The 24,123-nt window shown below is 44.5% G+C and overlaps 1 protein-coding gene across 3 annotated transcripts in view; it reads right to left on the bottom strand.

Moving 5' to 3' along the window:
• Positions 1-20,610, bottom strand: part of RARS1 (arginyl-tRNA synthetase 1) — a 265,471-nt gene extending 244,861 nt beyond the window's left edge. For 2 of the 3 annotated variants that reach the window (XM_073651111.1, XM_073651108.1), the window contains exon 1: positions 20,459-20,610. In XM_073651111.1, coding sequence (XP_073507212.1) covers positions 20,459-20,503 — 45 coding nt within the window. In that variant the 5' untranslated portion in view covers positions 20,504-20,610. The remainder of the gene's footprint in view (positions 1-20,458) is intronic. The other variant, XM_073651110.1, reaches the window with a different exon arrangement.
• Positions 20,611-24,123: the final 3,513 nt, after the last annotated feature.

Here is a 24,123-nt window from a genome sequence, read left to right on the forward strand (position 1 = left end):
CATCCTCCTCCTCCTCCTCGTATACGGCCTCATCATCATCATCCTCCTCCTCGTATACGGCCTCATCATCATCATCCTCCTCCTCGTATACGGCCTCATCATCATCCTCCTCCTCCTCGTATACGGCCTCATCATCCTCCTCGTATACGGCCTCATCATCATCATCCTCCTCCTCCTTCTCGTATACGGCCTCATCATCAACATCATCATCCTCCTCCTCGTATACGGCCTCATCATCATCATCCTCCTCCTCCTTGTATACGGCCTCATCATCATCCTCCTCCTCCTTGTATACGGCCTCATCATCATCATCCTCCTCCTCCTTGTATACGGCCTCATCATCATCATCATCATCGTCCTCCTCGTATAAGGCCTCATCATCATCATCCTCCTCCTCCTCGTATACGGCCTCATCATCATCATCCTCCTCCTCCTCGTATACGGCCTCATCATCATCATCCTCCTCCTCGTATACGGCCTCATCATCATCATCATCCTCCTCCTCGTATACGGCCTCATCATCATCCTCCTCCTCCTCGTATACGGCCTCATCATCATCATCATCCTCCTCCTCCTCCTCGTATACGGCCTCATCATCATCCTCCTCCTCCTCGTATACGGCCTCATCATCATCATCATCCTCCTCCTCGTATAAGGCCTCATCATAATCATCCTCCTCGTATACGGCCTTATCATCATCATCCTCTTTCTATATGGCCTTATCATCATCATCCTCTTTGTATATGGCCTTATCATCATCCTCCTCCTTGTATATGGCCTCATCATCATCATCCTCCTCCTCCTTGTATATGGCCTCATCATCATCCTCCTCCTTGTATATGGCCTAATCATCATCATCCTCCTCCTTGTATATGGCCTCATCATCATCATCCTCCTCCTTGTATATGGCCTCATCATCATCATCATCCTCCTCCTTGTATATGGCCTCATCATCATCATCCTCCTTGTATATGACATCATCATCCTCCTTGTATATGACCTCATCATCATCATCATCATCCTCCTTGTATATGACCTCATCATCATCATCATCCTCCTCCTCCTCCATGTATATGGCTTCATCATCATCATCCTCCATGTATATGGCCTCATCATCCTCCTCCTCCTTGTATATGGCCTCATCATCATCCTCCTCCTTGTATATGGCCTCATCATCATCCTCCTCCTTGTATATGGCCTCATCATCATCCTCATCCTCCTTGTATATGGCCTCATCATCATCCTCATCCTCCTGGTGTTTATGGCTTCATATATTCAATAAATAAAAAACTTGCACTTACATTCTCGCTGCTCCAATGAAGCGTAGCATCCTGTTCAGAGCACAGCAGATGGATGATCTCCCTACTGTGCTCTGAACAGGTCGGCGGTGATCGCAGCTTGTAGTGTAATACTGACAGGCTGAGATCACCACTTGGCTGCCACCGCTGCACATACTCACCTCGGGACCTCGGCTCCCTGGCACTTCCGCCGCCCAGCTGCTTCTGACTGTCATCGCATGCACTGAGCAGTGCGTGCGATGACAAGGGAAAGTAAAGCAAGCACAAATACTGTGGGCTAAAATAAAATGGCCACGATCTCCTCCCACAGCTGCGATCTGGACAGCTCAAATCAATAGGAGGCGGATGGGTAGTACCCTGCGTCGGCCACTACCAGAAGACGGCCAGCTCTGCAAGTGAGAATTCCGGCCGGCGGATGCCGACAACGATGAAAACTGATCGGCAGAGGTGTCGGACCCCGGCCGATCAGTCAATGATGACCTATCCTGTAAAAGTAGTGGGCAACTTCTTAAAGGAGAACCTTTCACAGGTTTGTGCAATGGAAAGTGGCCACATCATAGAATAGCGGCAATAAGGCTATGTTCACACATTGCATTTTTTCAGCGTTTTTTTTTTTCTGCATCAAAACATGATCTCTTGCCAGGAAGGTTTGTTTAGGATTTTGCTTGGCTTTTTCCTTGTTTTTTTTATGTGTTTTTGCTGTCTTTTTCCAGATCCCAAAGTTCAGATTTGCTTCAACGACAGAAGCATGAACACAGGTCACCAATGCAAGACATATGTGAAACCATATTAACTATAATTTCAAATGTAATAGTGGAGGCAGGTGAATTGTTCAGGAATAGTTTTTCTAAGACACTGGCAGTGCATTGAGTTTGTAAGACACTTATTTTCACACTATGGTCTGCCATTCAGTTGCTCAGAGATTGCTCAATTTCACATCTCACTGGGCCACAGGTATTCTTCAATCTCACACCTAGCTCAACCAATGTTTAATGTGCACACATCACTAATTAAACTGTACTATCCAAATTGCCATCTCAGTTGACCAAGAAAAGATGGTAAAAATCACAAAAATAAATGAGTTTCACATTTCACATACTGCTGTAGTTGCTCTTTTTCACTAAAACCTCTGCAAAACCTGATAGCTATGTTCACACTAGGCATTTTTTTCAGTGTTTTTTTTTCACAACTCATTACTTTCAATAGGTGAAAAACACTGAAAAAAACTCTGAAAGAAGTGACATGCTCTATTGTGCAAAAAATTACGCAAAGCACAAGATACTGAGAACACAAAAACAAATGTGTGTGCATGAGATTTCTGAAATCTCAGACTAAACGCAGCTGAAAATTTACATAAAAAATGCCTAGTGTGAACATACCCTAAGGGCTGTGCAATTTTTCCCTTACATGACGTGGACTAATCATAAGCAGACCGCAATGTACAGGGCAAAAAACAATCACTTGCAAACCACAAAAGAAAGGTACAAAAGGACTACAATATCATCAAGTATAATTCATATATTTTATTACATTCAAATACAGACAAATAAAACCAGACAAGACAAACAATTAAAAATATATAAAACATAAGTAAAATACAGCTCAAGAGGGGGGAGGGGGATGCTCACAATAAATATTGCACATGGATCTCCTATGTAAAAAAATATAGATTTTTATTATATGTGCCAGCCAAATTTGATTAACAATAATTAAATATATCATAATTAAATATACATGATTCACCTCTAAATGGCAGCAAAAAATAAAAATATATACAGTACAGACCAAAAGTTTGGACACACCTTCTCATTTAAAGATTTTTCTGTATTTTCATGACTGAAAATTGTACATTCACACTGAAGGCATCAAGACTATGAATTAGCACATGTGGAATTATATACTTAACAAAAAAGTGTGAAACAACTGAAAATATGTCTTATATTCTAGGTTCTTCAGAGTAGCCACCTTTTGCTTTGATGACTGCTTTGCACACTCTTGGCATTCTCTTGATTAGCTTCAAAAGGTAGTCACCGGAAATGGTTTTCACTTCACAGGTGTGCCCTGTCAGGTTTAATAAGTGGGATTTCTTGCCTTATAAATGGGGTTGGGACCATCAGTTGTGTTGTGCAGAAGTCAGGTGGATACACAGCTGATAGTCCTACTGAATATACTGTTAGAATTTGTATTATGGCAAGAAAAAAGCAGCTAAGTAAACAAAACCGAGTGGCCATCATTACTTTAAGAAATGAAGGTCAGTCAGTACGAAAAATTGGGAAAACTTTAAAAGTGTCCCCAAGTGCAGTTGCAAAAACCATCAAACGCTACAAAGAAACTGGCTCACATGAGGACCACCCAAGGAAAGGAAGACCAAGAGTCACCTCTGCTTCTGAGGATAAGTTTATCCGAGTCACCAGCCTCAGAAATCGCAGGTTAACAGCAGCTCAGATTAGAGACCAGGTCAATGCCACACAGAGTTCTAGCAGCAGACATGTCTCTTCATTAACTGTTCAGAGGAGACTTTGTGCAGCAGGCCTTCATGGTAAAATAGCTGCTAGGAAACCACTGCTAAGGACAGGCAACAAGCAGAAGAGACTTGTTTGGGCTAAAGAACACAAGGAATAGACATTAGACCAGTGGAAATCTGTGCTTTGGTCTGATGAGTCCAAATTTCAGCTCTTTGGTTCCAACCACCGTGTCTTTGTGCGATGCAGAAAAGGTGAACGGATGGACTCTACATGCCTGGTTCCCACCGTGAAGTATGGAGGAGGTGGTGTGATGGTGTGGGGGTGCTTTCCTGGTGACACTGTTGGGGATTTATTCAAAATTGAAGGCATACTGAACCAGCATGGCTACCACAGCATCTTGCAGCAGCATGCTATTCCATCCGGTTTGCGTTTAGTTGGACCATCATTTATTTTTCAACAGGACAATGACCCCAAACACACCTCCAGGCTGTGTAAGGGCTATTTGACCAAGAAGGAGAGTGATGGGGTGCTACGCCAGATGACCTTGGCTCCACAGTCAACAGACCTGAACCCAATAGAGATGGTTTGGGGTGAGCTGGACCGCAGAGTGAAGGCAAAAGGGCCAACAAGTGCTAAGCATCTCTGGGAACTCCTTCAAGATTGTTGGAAGACCATTCAAGGTGACTACCTCTTGAAGCTCATCAAGAGAATGCCAAGAGTGTGCAAAGCAGTCATCAAAGCAAAAGGTGGCTACTTTGAAGAACCTAGAATATAAGACATATTTTCAGTTGTTTCACACTTTTTTGTTAAGTATATAATTCCACATGTGTTAATTCATAGTTTTGATGCCTTCAGTGTGAATGTACAATTTTCATAGTTATGAAAATACAGAAAAATCTTTAAATGAAAAGGTGTGTCCAAACTTTTGTTCTGTACTGTATGTGTTATAGGATACACCAAAGAAAACCAAAAAATCAATATATATAAATATAAAGTGCTTTGTGCAATATGTCTATATATTTCTCTCTCTCTCTATTATATATATATATATATATATATATATATATATATATATATATATATATAACAGGTGTATAAATACCATAGAAAAAAAGGATACAATAATTAAACGCTGCAAGGAATAAAAAGCCATCAAAAAGAGGTATTGGCTGCAGAGAATCAAGTCATATCTAAGCCCCAAACCAAGGGGTTACATAAATAACATAACAAACAAAAGGAGACCATGATGATTAAGTAGAGATTGGAGCCATACCCCGGCCCCCTCACACCACTCCAAAAATGATCACTTATCTACAGTAGCTTAGAACAGGATTTCTCCTGAGACTTGTAATGACAGACCATCTGTTTTCCTCACTGGTCTCACTGCAGAGAAGCGCTTACAAGTGCAGGGAATACAGCAAGGAATAATTCTTTAAAGAAGCACTCCTACAATTTTTTTTTATTCGATAAATGCGGTCTAAATGTTTATGTAAAGAAAAGTGCACCAAGTAATACACACAGCTCAACTAATCTCTGCCTCTGTACACAGAGCCCCACCCTGCAGTATACAGCCCATCCCACAGCAGATCTCTTTTTTCTGTCCCTTCTATATACAACACATGCTGCAGTATAACTCTTCTCTCTACCCCATCTATATACCACTCATCCTTTAGTATATCTTATTTTCCCCCATTTAGAAAAAAAAACAAAAACTACCCTCTAGAATAGCACTCCATTTTGTGCCCTGTATTGGCAGTCCATCCTACCCCAAGTACACTGACAAGCAAAAGGGTAACAATGTTTTGCACTTTTGACTTTCAGGCTCCATATCTCACCATCCACTACAGCTTTGAACGTGAGATGACAATCATTTTACCGACAATCATTTTGGCTATCTTATATATAAATTTGACTTTCAACTACTTAGCCTATGATAAGTTATGCAAATTCTTTTCATGTCACTGCTATGATTTTGATCCTGGTGGGTGGAAATATCTTTTTCGTCTATGTTACAAAATACAACCTGTTCTCACATTCCCTTATAGCTCAGTGTCTTATTAAGTTGATTTGAAAGTGAAAGGTCACTGGTTCAAATCAAGGAGCAGCCGTGAAGATTTCCCAAGAAAAGAGAAACAGAATCAGCCAGCTCATCAATAGCGGTCTCTTGGTCAAGAAAATTGCCAAACTGCATCATGCGAGTGTCATGAAAGGTGGAAGAATACAAAATGAAGCATAAGGAGAAGCGTCTGCTACAGTTTGCAAAAAAAGTAAGAAAAGTAGACAGTACAAGGCCGGAAACAGGTGAAGAATGTGAGCCCTCGCGAGCAGGGTCCTCGCTCCTCCTGTACCAGTCGCTGACTTATTTTGTTAAGATTATGTAAATGTTTTTGCTTTGCACATCCCTATCACATGTAAAGCGCCATGGAATAAATAACAATAATAATTTGGAGCGATGAGACGAAAGGTAATAGGCTGGGCTTTGATTGGTGCAAATGGTTGTAGAAGAAACAAGGGAAAAAGGGGCTAACTTATTAAGAAATTAAAAGAACTGTCAAGCTCTGTTTACACTGTGACCAGCATCGATGGTGGTCTCAATGATGAGCTATATATATATATATATATATATATATATATATATATATATATATATATATATATATATATATATATATATATATATTCGTCTTATCCCGTCTGTCTGTTGAGGAAATCCCGCGTCGCTGATTGGTCCGGCCGCGACGGAGGTCAGCGGCGATGCAGCAGGGAGATGACCAGCGCTAGCCGCTTATCTCCCCGCTGCTGGCAGCACAAGTACCTTTGACAGGCGGCGCGTTAGAATCGGGCCACCATCTAGTCTCTCATATCCTCCCGGTCCCAAAACCCCAAACAGCTATTCAACACTTTCAATTCTGTTCTCCGTCCCCCAGCGCTTCCTCCCTCTCTTTTCAGCTGAAGAGTTTGCCTCATTCTTCAAGCAGAAGATTGACATCAGACAAAGCCTTTGCCTCAAGTCCCTTCAGCCCCTCCTCATATCTACTCAACCCTCCTCCTCCCAAACCAACTTCTCCACCATTGCAGAAGATAAAGTTTCCTTTTTACTCTCCAAATCACACCTCACCACCTGTGAACTTGACCCAATGCCGTTCCACTTTATCCCTAACCTCACCACAGTTTTCATCCCAACCCTAACCCACGTCTTCAAAGTGTCACTAACAACCGTTGTCTTCCCCTCATTTCAAACATGCCTCAATCACACCCATCCTCAAAAAGCCCTCCCTCAACCCATCCTCCCTGGCTATCGCCCCATATCACTTCTCCCCTATGCCTCAACACAACTGGAACACTATGTCCACCTTAAACTGTCCTCCCACCTCTCATCATGCTCCCTCTTCGATCGCTTACAATCTGGCTTCCGACTGCATCACTCCACTGCCTTGACTAAAGTCACCAATGACATACTAACCACCAAATCCAAGAGACACTACTCCGTCCTCCTACTCCTGGACCTGTCATCTGCCTTCGACACAGTGGACCTTTCCCTCTTACTACAGAATCATCTCTCAGCATCACAGACTTGGCCCTATCTTGGATCTCTTCAAGCCTAACAGACCAGACATTCAAAGTCTTCCATTTTTCCCCAATGCTCAGTTCTAGGGCCCCTGCTCTTCTCCATCTACACCTCTGGCCTCGGACAGCTTATAGAGTCTCATGGCTTTCAGTATCATCTCTACGCTGATGACACACAGATCTACCTCTCTGGACCCGATATCACCACCTTACTAACCAGAATCCCACAATGTCTGTCTGCTATTTCATCCTTCTTCTCTGCTAGCTTTCTAAAACTTAACAAGGATTCATCATCTTTCCCCCACCTCACTCAACCCCCCCCCCCTTATCTGACCTATCCATAAAAGTTAATGACTGCCCATCCTCCCCAGTCCCACAAGCTTGCTGCCTTGGGGTAACCCTTGACTCTGAAGTCTCCTTCAACTTTCTGCCGACTCCACTCAAAAATATCTCTTGGATGCGCTCATTCCTCAGCAAAGACTCTGCAAAAACACTAGAGCATGCCCTCATCTCCCACCTCGACTACTGCAACCTCCTTCTCTGTGGCCTCCATTCTAACACTCTAGCACCCCTCCAATCTATCCTAAACTCTGCAGCCCGTCTAATCCACCTGCCCCCCCCTTGCTATTCCCTGGCCCCTCACCTCTGTCAATCCCTTCACTGGCTCCTCATTGCCCAGAGGCTCAAGTTCAAGACTAACCCTGTACTACAAAGCCATCCACAACCTGACTCCTCCATACATCTGTGACCTAGTCTCCCGATACTTACCTACACGCAACCTCCAATCTTCACAAGATCTCCTTCTCTACAACTAGCACATTCGGAGGGCACCATCCAGTAAATGGGATCTACATGCAGCATGCCTTAAACAAACTATGCAAATACAAAAGAGAGGAAGACATGCACCTAAGCAGTGATCACCTGAAAAAATGACTAAAATCATCTATGGAGAGAAATAAATACAATACATCAATTTATTTCAATATCTATAGACACATATACAAAATGGTGAGCATACCAAAAAAACACAATTAAAAAATCTAGTGGAAAATCCACTGATTATGGAACCATCTACTTTAGAAACCTTTCAACATAATCATGAGAATAAATAAATAAGAATCCAAATCCATAGATATAATACGATAAGGCTATGTGCCCACGATGCAGAAATGCTCAGGATTTTTTTCCTGAGCGTTTCTGCATCTCCCTGGCAGAAATAACGCATGCGGATTGTACATGCGGATTGTACATGCGTTTTCCTGCCAGGGACATGCGGATGTGAAGCGTTCTTCACATGCATTTCCGCAAGCGGATTGTACATGCGTTTTTCCTGCCAGGGACTTGCGGATGTGAAGCGTTCTTCACATGCATTTCCGCATGCGGGTTGTACATGCGTTTTTCCTGCCAGGGACTTGCGGATGTGAAGCGTTCTTCACATGCATTTCCGCATGCGGGTTGTACATGCGTTTTTCCTGCCAGGGACTTGCGGAAATGAAGCGTTCTTCACATGCATTTCCGCATGCGGGTTGTCAAGCGCTTTCCAAGCGATTTTAGCATCACTTGGAAAGTGCTTGTCAACTTGATCACACTATATAGATCCATGCAAACGGCATGGATTTATATAGTGACCGAAAGAATAGTAATAAATAAATAAATATATACTTACCCTCTGATGGGTAAGTTTCCCTAAGTCCTGGCTGCCGGCAGCAGTACACTGAAGGACCTGCCAACGTCAGCGTCGCCTGACCCGTCACATGACTATGACGTCAGCGCAGGTCCTTCAGTCCATCGCTAGCTGCCGGCAAGCACAGACAAGGAGACCGGGGGCCATCAGAAGGTAAATATAACAGATTTTTTATTTTATTCTTTTTTTTTTTTTTACAGTTTCTATGGTACCCGGGTCCGGAGGAGAGTCTCCTCTTCTCTAGACCTGGGTACCATCCGCACATTGGAACGCATGGATTCCGCATCTACATATACAGTGATGCGTAATCCATGCGATCTACTGCAAGTCAATGGCGGCGAAAACGGAGCACTTCCGCAAAATTTCTGCATTTTTTTCCGCAATGATAATCCGCAGCGGAAATTTCTGCAGATTGTGCACAACACATGCAGATTATCATTGGGGAACATGGCAGGCCTTCTACCATGCGTTTTTTAAGCGTTTCTGCAGTGTTTTTGCCGCTGCGGAAACGCTTAAAAAACGCATCGTGGGCACACAGCCTAACATGTACCTATAAAAGTATATGTACTGCAAAAAAAGTGCAGGGTGATAGGCAGATGGATCAATGTGATGTCTCTAACCCAAATACATCACGGTTTAGAATAAACCCTTTCTCCTCAAACAAGAAATGATAGCACCACTGCATTCATCCCATTTAAGCAATAAATGCCTGCAAAATAGAAACCAAACTTGCAATATGACCAACTGATCCTGAATCAGATAAGCCTGTTAACAGAAAGGTGTAGATGGGCCTTCAGTGCCCAACCATGTCGGCACACACGGTGGCTTCATCAGGGGCATTTAAGGTACGTATCACAGAGCCATTGTATATATAGCCCAAGTAAAATGATTACCAGAAAAGCAGCTGTGCTCCAGGAGACACCGGAGCTGCGTGCATTCAACAGCGGAAGTGCGAACTATGAAACCGGAAGTCCTCGTAGTGGCGCAGGCACACTTAGTGCCAACCTGTGCCACGTAAGTATCTAATGTTGCTATGGAGATCCACGCCCGCAAGGCGATCTTGACTGCATATAATAGCGCATGCGCGGCTGGTGTTAAATAGCGTTACCACCAGTTCTTAAATCACCATGGAGATACGCCTGTCAGGCGGGGAATTCAAGCCTGCTGCAAAAGCCCTGCACAACCTAAGTCCTAGAAGGAAGATATTATTAAAGTCATGGATGCCAGACTTTATGTGTATTGTATTTAATGCAATAATAAAATAATATAGGGATATATACGGGAAGAGTGCAAGACAAGCATTTGTAGCCCTATTGTGTGCACATGTCTAGACTCTCACCAATACACACAAACTCAAATAGGTGCACGCACAAATGGGGTACCATGGTACAGCTCGATTGAAGCATATTTAAAGAATGGCTCAACATGTTAACCATGACTCTAACCCAATAGGGTGCCTTGGGGAAATTCCCCCAATCCCTAGGTTAGACATATCTGGCAAGGAAATATGCTCAAAAAATGTCGCCCACATGTCATAAAATACCATTCACCCCATCTATAAGACCAAGATCTCCTCTTCCCACAATCGCATACAAGATTTCTCCCACGCATCCCCCGTACTCTTGAACTCTCTACCCCAACACATCAGACTCTCGCCTACCGTGGAAACCTTCAAAAGGAACTTGAAGACCCACCTCTTCCGACAAGCCTACAACCTGCAGTAACCCTCGCTCCACCATACCGCTGCACGACCAGCTCTACCCTCACCTACTGTATCCTCACCCATCCCTCGTAGATTGTGAGCCCTCGCGGGCAGGGTCCTCTCTCCTCCTGTACCAATCGCTGACTGTAGTGTTCAAGATTATTGTAATTGCTTTTGTTCTGCATACCCCCTTTTCACATGTAAAGTGCCATGGAATAAATGGCACAATAATAATAAATTAATAATAATACACCGCTCCTCTCAGTTACCACTACTTGCCGATATGAGTTCTGCACGGATTTGAGGAAAGCTCCACCCGATGTCATGATTTCCAGCAGGATGCCAACTGAGAGACACGGAGCAGTATTGACCAGGAACCAGGGCTGTGAAGTCGGAATCGATATAAAATGGACCGACTCAGACAATATATAATAAATTGGGTTCAGTTCAGTGTGGTATGTGCTGAAAATTTTTCTCATAAGAATTTGAGATAGTTATAAAATGTCCTATAAAGGTCTGCTATTCCTGATCTAAGAATCTAGGCTTTTAAGTGAGATGAATATGTGCTGCACTTTATGTGAATAAAGAGAAAATGTCAGCTCACCCCTGAGATGTAATCCTAGTCTGGCATGGAGCACGGAGTCCTCGCTGCTGCACAGCGCCTGGATCAATGAGGAAGTGAAGATGGATCCCGCTCAACACACTGGACAATTAATTAAAATTCAACAATCTTTATTGGCAAATCCTTTTAAAAACTTGTAGAAAAGACAAAAAATGGACATCTCAGATGACAAAGCATATATTATGGGGTGGTGTGTATAAAAAATGCCATACGCGTTTCGTCTGAAAAACTCTTGAATACTGGCTATGAAAAAGAATATTCTGAACTGGACTTAAAAGGGAAGGTGCCGCATTTTTACATTATGTAAAATAAATTAAAATGTTAAATTCCTTAATGTTATAACATTTTCAAGTGCCCAGTATTTATAGTTTATTTTTTATTAATTTGTTTTGCAGCTACTGGGGGCTGCCATCTTGCTTTTCAGGAGTGTAAGAGATACTACACTACACTCACACTCCTTCAAATAGGCAGGGTCTGATGCCAACCCTATCTGTAACATTGTAGCCATATTAGCTGTGAACTGGGCAGCCTCTGTGGGCTGCTCAATTCACAGCTGTAGGTGTGTCTAGGTGACATTTCATTGTGGCCCAGAGCTGCTCCCCCAGCTCTGTTCTCATATTCTCCCATCCTCCACTGCCTGTGCAGTAAAGCTATGGACCCTGCGGTGTATCCGTGCAGGCAAACATAGGCCGATGGGAGTAGTAGTGTCACATCGGCCTATGTCTGTCCCCCATCCACTAGTGCCAGCAGGATCAGCTCGATGGGAGCAGTAGTTCCCATCAGCCTGATCCTGCTGTTAAAATTGCCCTAATGTGTCCTCTAAACTGCCCCCATATGTTAGTTTTTGGGCCCCATATTTTGCCCCTATATCTTTTTTTTTATTTTTTCTTATGCCCCCATATTTTTTTTATTTTACTTATTTTTTAATTTTTTTTTTGGTCCACAAATTTTAAAAATACATTTCATTGGTGGCCAGTGGTTGCATAAAATAAATGTAGTTTATACATTACCTGTCCCCGCCGATCGCCACCTAAAATAAAGTAAAAAATAAAAAACTACACCTATACTCACCTAGACACCTAATTCCCCGAAGCCATCGATCTCCTGTAATAAAATATAAAATAAACCACAACCTATCCTTACCTCTCCTTAGTAGTCCACGAGTGTCCCACGAAGATCTCCAGTTTAGAGCAGCCACATAAAATGTGACCGCTCTAAACCACTGCCGCCGCTACAATGACGGGGCCGTAAAGCAGCCCCGTCATTGCATAAGCAAGTTCACCGGAGTTCAGCTAGCGCTGCTCCGATGAGCTCCTTTACGGCCCCGCTGACCGTGAGAAATTCCCACGGTACAGCAGGGCCGTAAAGGAGGTCACCGGAGCTGCGCTGACTGAATGCACTCCGGTGACCTCAGTCAGGGGCTCACGCTATCGGGAGCGGACGTGTTCCCGGCAGTGTGAGCATACAGCAGCCATGACAGCTGTCACATCTCCAGATGTGAAATCTGTGCATGGGAGATCAGCGCTGGAACGTGGACAGGTAACTATTTTTTTTTAGTAAATTAATAATTAAATTAAATTGTGTCATTTATTTCAAATAAACAATTTTTTTTCTGGGTCTAGTGTGTTTTTTTTAAACTCTTTGTAGGTTAGTAATGGGGGTGTCGTATAGTTGGACCATCATTTATTTTTCAACAGGACAATGACCCCAAACACACCTCCAGGCTGTGTAAGGGCTATTTGACCAAGAAGGAGAGTGATGGGGTGCTACGCCAGATGACCTGGCCTCCACAGTCAACAGACCTGAACCCAATCGAGATGGTTTGGGGTGAGCTGGGCCGCAGAGTGAAGGCAAAAGGGCCAACAAGTGCTAAGCATCTCTGGGAACTCCTTCAAGATTGTTGGAAGACCATTTCCGGTGACTACCTCTTGAAGCTCATCAAGAGAATGCCAAGAGTGTGCAAAGCAGTCATCAAAGCAAAAGGTGGCTACTTTGAAGAACCTAGAATATAAGACATATTTTCAGTTGTTTCACACTTTTTTGTTAAGTATATAATTCCACATGTGTTAATTCATAGTTTTGATGCCTTCAGTGTGAATGTACAATTTCCATAGTCATGAAAATACAGAAAAATCTTTAAATGAGGTGTGTCCAAACTTTTGGTCTGTACTGTATATGTATATATATGTGTATCTATCTATCCTTCCTTATTAATTTCTGCATCGTGGGCACATAGCCTAAATATACTGAGATCCACTTCCTGTTTAGCAGCTGGTTGAGATTAGATCACAGTGCAGTCACCAAGAAAATGGCGGTGCATTGTCTCTAGTCTTTATTCTGCCTCCCCCACTTTTGGGTGTAGTATAACACCTAAAAGGGGAGGGAAACATTGATGTCACAAGAACATTGCCCCAATTTTGCAGCTAACGTAATGCAAGTAAGCATTACTGTAGCTGCTTGAGGTCTATACAGGAAGATGCTCTCCCTAGCTGCAAGTATAGGTAATCTTTTTTTTTTATAGATATTTTGCATGTTGCTGTGTTTGCAATCTATGCAAACACTGCATTACAAAGCTTAAATTAATATTATAATGTTATTTTCACAAAAAAAAAAATTGATGGCACCTTCCCTTTAAGTATACTAACAAATAATCATGGATACAAAAAACACATGAAAGCAATCAAGAAAATACCAATCACAGAGAAGACTAGACTGAATATATGAAAAGAAAAAGGTGGAAAAAAAAACAAAAAATGTACCCTGGAAAAACTGAATGAGAAATATGTGATGCAATACATATGAACAACTATATACGTATACATATGAGAAAGTCCTAGAGAAAACTTGTACAAGTAAGGGCAGAAAATATCCCAAAGGAAAAAGAGAAAAAGTGTGGAAAAAAAAAATTCAGTCTAGTCTTCTCTGTGATTGGTATTTTCTTGATTGCTTTCATGTGTTTTTTGTATCCATGATTATTTGTTAGTATACTTAAGTCCAGTTCAGAATATTCTTTTTCATAGCCAGTGTTCAAGAGTTTTTCAGACGAAAAGTGTATGGCATTTTTTATACACACCACCCCATAATATATGCTTCGTCGTCTGAGATGTCCATTTTTTGTCTTTTCTACAAGTTTTTAAAAGCATTTGCCAATAAAGATTGTTGAATTTTAATTAATTGCCCGATGTGTTGAGCGGGATCCATCTTCACTTCCTCAGCTGCACTTTATGTACATGCTCAGTAGTGAGGAGCTGGAGTTGCAGTCGGGAGTCAGGGAAATTGAAGAGTCTGAGTCAAAGTTGGAGGTTTGGCTTAAAAACTCCACAGCCCTGCCTAGAACTACAGGACGGTTCCAAAGACAAGTGAAAAGAAACAGCCTGGAATGGAACCCTTAAGTGAAAGGGTGATCTGTGCAAAACAGGGCAAATTTTTTTTAAAAAATGGGTTATATTAGCACAAATTAAAAAAATATATGTGTACATTATTATAAGATAACATTGTAATTTTGGGAAAAACCCTTTAATCACGCTAACTCTTCAATTCCATCATTACAAGAACAGAGAGGTGGAGAACTGCAGGGTGGAGATGTGAAGATTATCATGGAAGTAGCATTAGTCAAATACATCAAACTCTTTATTCCTCAACATAGACAGTGTTGTAAGCGACAAACTCTGCTCCTGCTATGATCTTCATTATTCCATGCGCTCCCACGTCTCAGTTCTCTTCATCTCCCGGCTGTAATGGTAGGGAGCGACGTAAGTGAGGAGCTCTTTGATCAAGAGACACACATCAAGTCTCACTAGATCACACTGAAAATGCCTGCTTTGACCTTCTTTGTGAGCTCTTGTTTTAATTTCCACTATATGATGCTACCTTCTTATGATGGGACAGCATCAGAGATGGAAAAGTGGTCAATTCCGAGCAGGAATATCTTAACGCCCACTCAGCACTTCAGTCTTTTTTTAATGATACATAAAATGTAAACCAAAAAATAGTTGTGAAAGGTCCTCCTAAAACCTGAAGTGAACACATCAGGCTATGTGCGCACGATCAGGAAACAGCAGCGTTTTGGAAGCAGTGTATTTTTGCTGAGTCCAAAATGCTGTGTTCTAATCACGCAGTTAAATCCGCATGTGTTCATTGAACCATGCGGATTTACTGCATCTAATGAATGGCTATTGGTTTAACTACATCTCCGCTGCAGATAATTGACATGCTGTAGATTTCTATAAATCCCATCCACTGTGCTTCTAATGTGGAACGCAGTGTTTCGCAGGTGAGCGGTGTCCAAAATACTGCTATTCCTGATCATGGGCACGTACCCTTACAGCTTTAGAGTCCAACATAAAAGCCCTTGCTTTTTTTCAACAATCTTGCGATAACAGGTCTGCTTGCCTTCAAAAAGGTGGTGTGGGCACACTGATCTATTCACATTGGATGCAAACAAATCTGTATTTGAAATCCCAGCCTCCATGGGTTGTCTGAGATTTTTAAAAAGTTACCCAACAGCCAAAAATTGAAATAAAAAACATAACCACAACTTACCTTTTAAATCCACCACAAGTAACTATTTACACCCCTACAGTTATCATGTGCCATCCAATCACTGGACTTAGCAGTAATGTCCACACGAGGGGTTACATGGGGGCAATCACTGGCTGTAGTGATTACATGAATGGTTGGCAGGAATATTATGGCATAAAACTGCAGGGTGAGGATCCTCAAACCATCCAGGACATCCGATATAAATCTATGCCGAGAGCTGCACATACTCAAGCAACGAGTAGCATAAACCCATTATCAAGATATATGTGGCTCCAGCACTGAGGTCTACATTTATCATGCATTATGGTACATCAACGGGAAATAAGTGCCCAAGGTGGGAATAACCCTTTGCTGCTGGGGAACATAGACAACCCTGTAAAGGGAATCTGTCACCAGGTTTTTGCTGAGAGCAGCATGATGTAGGAGCAGAGACCATGTTGGGTGATGTGTCACTTGCTGTCATTTTGATACAATCACTGTTTTCTCTGCTGCAGATCTAGCAGTGCTCAAATTTCAGAGCCCTGTAAAATCCCACCACACCACTTCTTGGCAGCTTTCTGTGCACACTGTATATTGGCAGAAAGCTGCTAATCAGTGGGGAGAGTGGTTACACAGAACAGTTGACAAGGAGGCACGGGACTGTAGTGATAATCTCCTCCTACATAAGAGTTTACAGAGGAAAAAACAGGAATGCACAGCGGTGAAAATTGGGGAGCTTGCCAGGGCTGCGGAGTTGGTATAAAATGGACAGATTCTGACTCCTAAATACATAATAAATTGGTAGTAGTTCAATGCAGTAGGTGATGTAAATTTTTTCATAAGAATTTGGGAAAGTTATGAGATGTCCTATAAATGTCTGTTCTATTCCTGATCTAAGGATTTAGGCTTTTAGTTTAGATGAATCTGTGCTGTACTTTATGCACATGCTCAGTAGTGAGGAGTTGGAGTCGTGGAGTCAGAGGTTTGGTTTATCGACTCCACAGCACTTGAGTTTACAAGAGCATACAGATGCGAAGGAGAATACAGTAGTATACAGGGGTGAATATAAGTGAGTATATAAGAGTATACAGAGGAGAACAGAGAATACAGATGAGAATACAGGGAAGCATATAAGAGTATATAGAGAATATACAGAAGAATGCAGAGGGAGAACACAGGCGTATGCGAGGGCGAATATGGGGAGCATAAAGGGGTATACAGAGGCGAGTATGGGTGATTATGTGGGGAGCATACAGGAGCATCCAGGGGCGAATGTGGGGAGCATACAGGATCATCCAGGGGCAAATGTGGGGAGCATACAGGATCATCCAGGGGCAAATGTGGGGAGCATACAGGAGTCTACAGGGGCAAATGTGGGGAGCATACAGGAGTCTACAGGGGCAAATGTGGGGAGCATACAGGAGTCTACAGGGGAGAATGTGGGGAGCATACAGGAGCATCCAGGGGCGAATGTGGGGAGCATATAGGAGTCTACAGGGGCAAATGTGAGGAGCATATAGGAGTCTACAGGGGCAAATGTGGGGAGCAAAAAGGGGTATACAGAGGCGAGTATGGGTGATTATGTGGGGAGCATACAGGAGCCTACAGGGGCGAATGTGGGGAGCATACAGGAGCCTACAGGGGCGAATGTGGGGAGCATACAGGAGCCTACAGGGGCAAATGTGGGGAGCATACAGGAGCCTACAGGGGCAAATGTGGGGAGCATACAGGAGCCTACAGGGGCAAATGTGGGGAGCATACAGGAGCCTACAGGGGCAAATGTGGGGAGCATACAGGAGCCTACAGGGGCAAATGTGGGGAGCATACAGGAGCCTACAGGGGCAAATGTGGGGAGCATACAGGAGCCTACAGGGGCAAATGTGGGGAGCATACAGGAGCCTACAGGGGCGAATGTGGGGAGCATACAGGAGCCTACAGGGGCGAATGTGGGGAGCATACAGGAGCCTACAGGGGCGAATGTGGGGAGCATACAGGAGCCTACAGGGGCGAATGTGGGGAGCATACAGGAGCCTACAGGGGCGAATGTGGGGAGCATACAGGAGCCTACAGGGGCGAATGTGGGGAGCATACAGGAGTCTACAGGGGCGAATGTGGGGAGCATACAGGAGTCTACAGGGGCGAATGTGGGGAGCATACAGGAGTCTACAGGGGCGAATGTGGGGAGCATACAGGAGTCTACAGGGGCGAATGTGGGGAGCATACAGGAGTCTACAGGGGCGAATGTGGGGAGCATACAGGAGTCTACAGGGGCGAATGTGGGGAGCATACAGGAGTCTACAGGGGCGAATGTGGGGAGCATACAGGAGTCTACAGGGGCGAATGTGGGGAGCATACAGGAGTCTACAGGGGCGAATGTGGGGAGCATACAGGAGTCTACAGGGGCGAATGTGGGGAGCATACAGGAGTCTACAGGGGCGAATGTGGGGAGCATACAGGAGTCTACAGGGGCGAATGTGGGGAGCATACAGGAGTCTACAGGGGCGAATGTGGGGAGCATACAGGAGTCTACAGGGGCGAATGTGGGGAGCATACAGGAGTCTACAGGGGCGAATGTGGGGAGCATACAGGAGTCTACAGGGGCGAATGTGGGGAGCATACAGGAGTCTACAGGGGCGAATGTGGGGAGCATACAGGAGTCTACAGGGGCGAATGTGGGGAGCATACAGGAGTCTACAGGGGCGAATGTGGGGAGCATACAGGAGTCTACAGGGGCGAATGTGGGGAGCATACAGGAGTCTACAGGGGCGAATGTGGGGAGCATACAGGAGTCTACAGGGGCGAATGTGGGGAGCATACAGGAGTCTACAGGGGCGAATGTGGGGAGCATACAGGAGTCTACAGGGGCGAATGTGGGGAGCATACAGGAGTCTACAGGGGCGAATGTGGGGAGCATACAGGAGTCTACAGGGGCGAATGTGGGGAGCATACAGGAGTCTACAGGGGCGAATGTGGGGAGCATACAGGAGTCTACAGGGGCGAATGTGGGGAGCATACAGGAGTCTACAGGGGCGAATGTGGGGAGCATACAGGAGTCTACAGGGGCGAATGTGGGGAGCATACAGGAGTCTACAGGGGCGAATGTGGGGAGCATACAGGAGTCTACAGGGGCGAATGTGGGGAGCATACAGGAGTCTACAGGGGCGAATGTGGGGAGCATACAGGAGTCTACAGGGGCGAATGTGGGGAGCATACAGGAGTCTACAGGGGCGAATGTGGGGAGCATACAGGAGTCTACAGGGGCGAATGTGGGGAGCATACAGGAGTCTACAGGGGCGAATGTGGGGAGCATACAGGAGTCTACAGGGGCGAATGTGGGGAGCATACAGGAGTCTACAGGGGCGAATGTGGGGAGCATACAGGAGTCTACAGGGGCGAATGTGGGGAGCATACAGGAGTCTACAGGGGCGAATGTGGGGAGCATACAGGAGTCTACAGGGGCGAATGTGGGGAGCATACAGGAGTCTACAGGGGCGAATGTGGGGAGCATACAGGAGTCTACAGGGGCGAATGTGGGGAGCATACAGGAGTCTACAGGGGCGAATGTGGGGAGCATACAGGAGTCTACAGGGGCGAATGTGGGGAGCATACAGGAGTCTACAGGGGCAAATGTGGGGAGCATACAGGAGTCTACAGGGGCAAATGTGGGGAGCATACAGGAGTCTACAGGGGCAAATGTGGGGAGCATACAGGAGTCTACAGGGGCAAATGTGGGGAGCATACAGGAGTCTACAGGGGCAAATGTGGGGAGCATACAGGAGTCTACAGGGGCAAATGTGGGGAGCATACAGGAGTCTACAGGGGCAAATGTGGGGAGCATACAGGAGTCTACAGGGGCAAATGTGGGGAGCATACAGGAGTCTACAGGGGCAAATGTGGGGAGCATACAGGAGTCTACAGGGGCAAATGTGGGGAGCATACAGGAGTCTACAGGGGCAAATGTGGGGAGCATACAGGAGTCTACAGGGGCAAATGTGGGGAGCATACAGGAGTCTACAGGGGCAAATGTGGGGAGCATACAGGAGTCTACAGGGGCAAATGTGGGGAGCATACAGGAGTCTACAGGGGCAAATGTGGGGAGCATACAGGAGTCTACAGGGGCAAATGTGGGGAGCATACAGGAGTCTACAGGGGCGAATGTGGGGAGCATACAGGAGCATCCAGGGGCGAATGTGGGGAGCATACAGGAGTCTACAGGGGCAAATGTGGGGAGCATACAGGAGTCTACAGGGGCGAATGTGGGGAGCATACAGGAGTCTACAGGGGCGAATGTGGGGAGCATACAGGAGTCTACAGGGGCAAATGTGGGGAGCATACAGGAGTCTACAGGGGCGAATGTGGGGAGCATACAGGAGTCTACAGGGGCGAATGTGGGGAGCATACAGGAGTCTACAGGGGCGTATTTGGGGAGCATATAGGAGTCTACAAGGGCGAATAGACAGGAGCCCGGTGATAGTGCTGAACGACAGGAGGTGACTATGCCGAGAGTGCTGACCGGAGGGCGTCGGAGTCAGCACAGCACCGTGCACACACGTCCTCGAGTATACATATAACGTCACGTCACGTCTAACTCTTCCTCACCTGCTGTCGCAGCCTCTCCTCGTAGGGCCCAACCAGATACTCCATGCTCCGTTCACACTGATACCGGGGGGGAAGAGGCGGGCACAGGAAACGTGTCACTGCTACATGGTAGGAAGGTGGGAGCAGAGAGGAGGAGGCAACGTGAAATGGCTGTGTCTTCCCAGCCCAGCGCGAGAGAAGCAGTGGAGCAGCCGGTTTCACGCTATAATCACGGCTCCTTGGACCGGGATTTGCTTGCTTGTACCTGAAGCTAATGAAGGTCTTGGAACAGAGGTGTCAGTCTGCCAACCTCACAGTCCATCTTCTTAGGGAAATCGGCGATGTTCGCAATGGCTTCAGTCTTATTGTTACTGTACAATGCTGAGTTATTTACACCCCAAAAAAAAGCGTATGAGAAAAATGCTTCATAAATGATACGAGTGAATAAGCCTTAATATGACCTATTGGTTTTGGCTTAAGAACAGAGGAGGAGGTCGTTCAGTGATTTTGGCCTTTTGGAACTGTTTTGTCACTATGTTATTCATCACTCTCTTTTTTTAAAGGCGACATAGCTTTTTGAGGACTTGGTTTTCCCGTGACGAGCTGTCCATAAGTCTACATTGGCAGGATTTACTGTGCATAATCTGTACCGAATTGGTATTTATTTGCTGCTGTGGATTTGGATACGAGGTAAAGGTTAGACCCTTAGGCTATGAGCGCACGGTTAGGATTTGAAGCCAAAATTTTCTGAGTGTATCTGCATCACCTTGGCAGGAAAGCAGGCAAAATGCTGCGTTTTGACGCGGTTTTTGATGCATTTCTGTACATCAATGAATGCTTTATGGAGCTAAATTAAAGTTATTTGGTGGGACTTGCTTTAGGCTATGTGCACACGATGCAGAAATGCTGAGGATTTTTCCTGAGTGTTTCAGCATCTCCCTGGCAGAAAAAAACGCATGCGGATTGTACATGTGGACTGTACATGCGTTTTTCCTGCCAGGGACATGCGGAAGTGAAGCGTTCTTCACATGCATTTCCGCATGCGGATTGTACATGCGTTTTCCTGCCAGGGACTTGCGGATGTGAAGCGTTCTTCACATGCATTTCCGCATGCGGGTTGACAAACGCTTTCCAAGCGATTTTAGCATCACTTGGAAAAGTGCTTGACAACTTGGTCACACTATATAAATCCATGCAAACGGCATGGATTTATATACTGTGACCTTAAATGGTAAAAAATAAACCTATACTTACCTTCTGATGGCCCCCGAGTCTTGCTGCGCTCGTTCCTGGCTGCCAAAAGATCGCGCTGTACTGAAAGACCTGCCGTCACATGACTAATTGACATCACCGCAGGTCCTTCAGTCCTGCGCGATCTGTCGGCAAGCAGAGAGAAGTCCAGGGGCCGTTGGAAGGTGAATATAATCTTTATTTTTTATTTTATTCTTTTTTTTACAGCTTTTAATGGTACCTGGGTGTTGAGGAGAGTCTCCTGTCCTCCATACCCGTGTACCATCCGCACATTAGAACGCACCAATTACGCAAGTACAGATGCAGTCTTGCGGAATTCGTGCGTTGTAATGCAAGTCAATGGCGGCGAAAACGCAGCATTTCCACAAATAATTGGTAGTGCTGCTTTTTTTTCCGCAATGATAATCCGCAGCGGAAATTTCCACAGCATGTGCACAGCACATGCGGATTATCATTGGGGGACATGGCAGGCCTTCTACCATGCGTTTTTTTTAAGCATTTCTGCAGCGTTTTTGCCGCTGCGGAAACACTTAAAAAACACATCGTGGGCACACAGCCTAAACCTTTGGATTGGGGTGAGTATATTGGTTAATTTAAATAATTAAAGAATGTGTCTGTTGTATTTGAAATAAAGTGTTTGCTCTGTATCTGTGTGTTTATTTAACTCTTTAATTAGGTTTGGTCATGAAAGGGTCTGATTGACACCTTGTCATCACCAAACAAAAGAGCTAGCTGTCAGCTGTATGTGGCAGCTGTAAGCTGCTATTTTTAACCTAGGAAGGTGCCATTAGGCAAACATGGTCCCTGGCCATTATTAACAACTCACAGCTGTTTCATTAGCCACTATGTCCCCATGAACAGCAACAAGCAGCGCTTTGGTCGCAGCGCATTTTTGCTGCCTCCAAAACGCTGTGTTCTAATGCCGCACTTTTGTCTGTAAATGTGAATCCACCGCATATAATGACATTTCAATCTGTCAAAATCTGCAGCGGAGACTAGCGTGTCCACTACAGAAGTTGACATACTGTGGGTGAGTTTGGGTACGTGGCCACGGTCAGGAGCTGCTGCAGGTTTGATGCTGCATGTTTATACAGCATCAAACCCACAGTGTCCAGTTGTTACAGCATAGTGGATGGGATCTCTAGAAATCCCATGTCTGCTATATGTGCATCTAACACTGTGAATCACCCGCAAACACTGACATGCGGTGCGTCTTTCAGGACCGCAGCATGTCAAATTCTCTTGTGGAGTCACTAGTCTATGCAACAGAAATCTGACCAATAGAAAGTATAGAATGCGGTAAATACGCATGGTTGAGTGAACACGTGGATTTACCCTGCGTTCAATAGAATGCAACATTTTGGACGCATCAAAAAATATGCGTCCAAAGCACTGCTACGTCCGGATTGTGGGCACAGAGCTTAGCCAAAAAGCTCCGGTTATTAAGGGTTATGTGCCCACGATGCAGAATTTGAAGCAGAAAATTTACGCAGCATTTCTGCATGTCCTTGGCAGTAAAAACGCTTGCGGATTTTACTCGCGTTTTTGCAGCGTTTTTACATGCGGATTTGACTTGCGTTTTTCAAATGCATTGAGTAGTCAAATCCGCATGCGGAAATGCACAACTAATGGATATGCTGCGGATTTTTCCGCACTGAAAATCCACCGCTGAAAATTCCGCATCATGTGCACAGAACATGCGGATTTTCATTGGGGACCATGGGGCACGTATTACCAAGCGTTTTTAAAGCGTTTCCGCTGCGGAAATTCCGCATCAAAAACGCATAGTGGGCATGCAGCCTTTGCGTTTTTGTTTTTTGCTCCCCTTATTTTCAGAGTCAGAACTATTTTATTTTTTGTTCAATATGGCCATGTGAGTACTTATTTTTTGTGGGACAAGTTGTCCTTTTAAACGCCATCACTAGTTTTACTGGAAAACGGGAAAAAATTCCAAGTGCAGTAAAATTGCAAAAAAAATGCAATTTCACAGTTGTTTTTTGTTTGTTTTTTACCACGTTCACTGAATGCTAAAACTGACCTACCATTATTATTCTCCCGGTCATTACAAGTTCTTGGACACCAAACATGTATAGGTTCTTTTTCTTATTTAAGTGGTGAAAAAAATTCCAAAGTTTGCGAAAAAAAAAAAAAAAAATGGCGCCATTTTCCGAGACCTGGGGCTGGATGAGGGCTTGTTTTTTGCGCGCCAGGCTGACGTTTTTATTGATACCATTTTGTGGTAGATCCGATGTTTTGATCGCCCGATATTGCATTTTATTGCAATGATGTAGCAACCAAATAAACCTAATTCTGGCGTTTGGAATTTTTTTCTCGTTACGCCATTTATCGATCAGATTAATTCTTTCTTTTATATTGATCGGGCGATTCTGAACGGAGCGATACCAAATATGTGTATGTGGGGTTTTTTTTTTTTT

This window comes from Phyllobates terribilis, unplaced genomic scaffold, assembly GCF_046119375.1.
Source record: "Phyllobates terribilis strain yellow unplaced genomic scaffold, ASM4611937v1 Scaffold_11__3_contigs__length_659146591, whole genome shotgun sequence".
Taxonomy (NCBI): Eukaryota; Metazoa; Chordata; class Amphibia; order Anura; family Dendrobatidae; genus Phyllobates; species Phyllobates terribilis.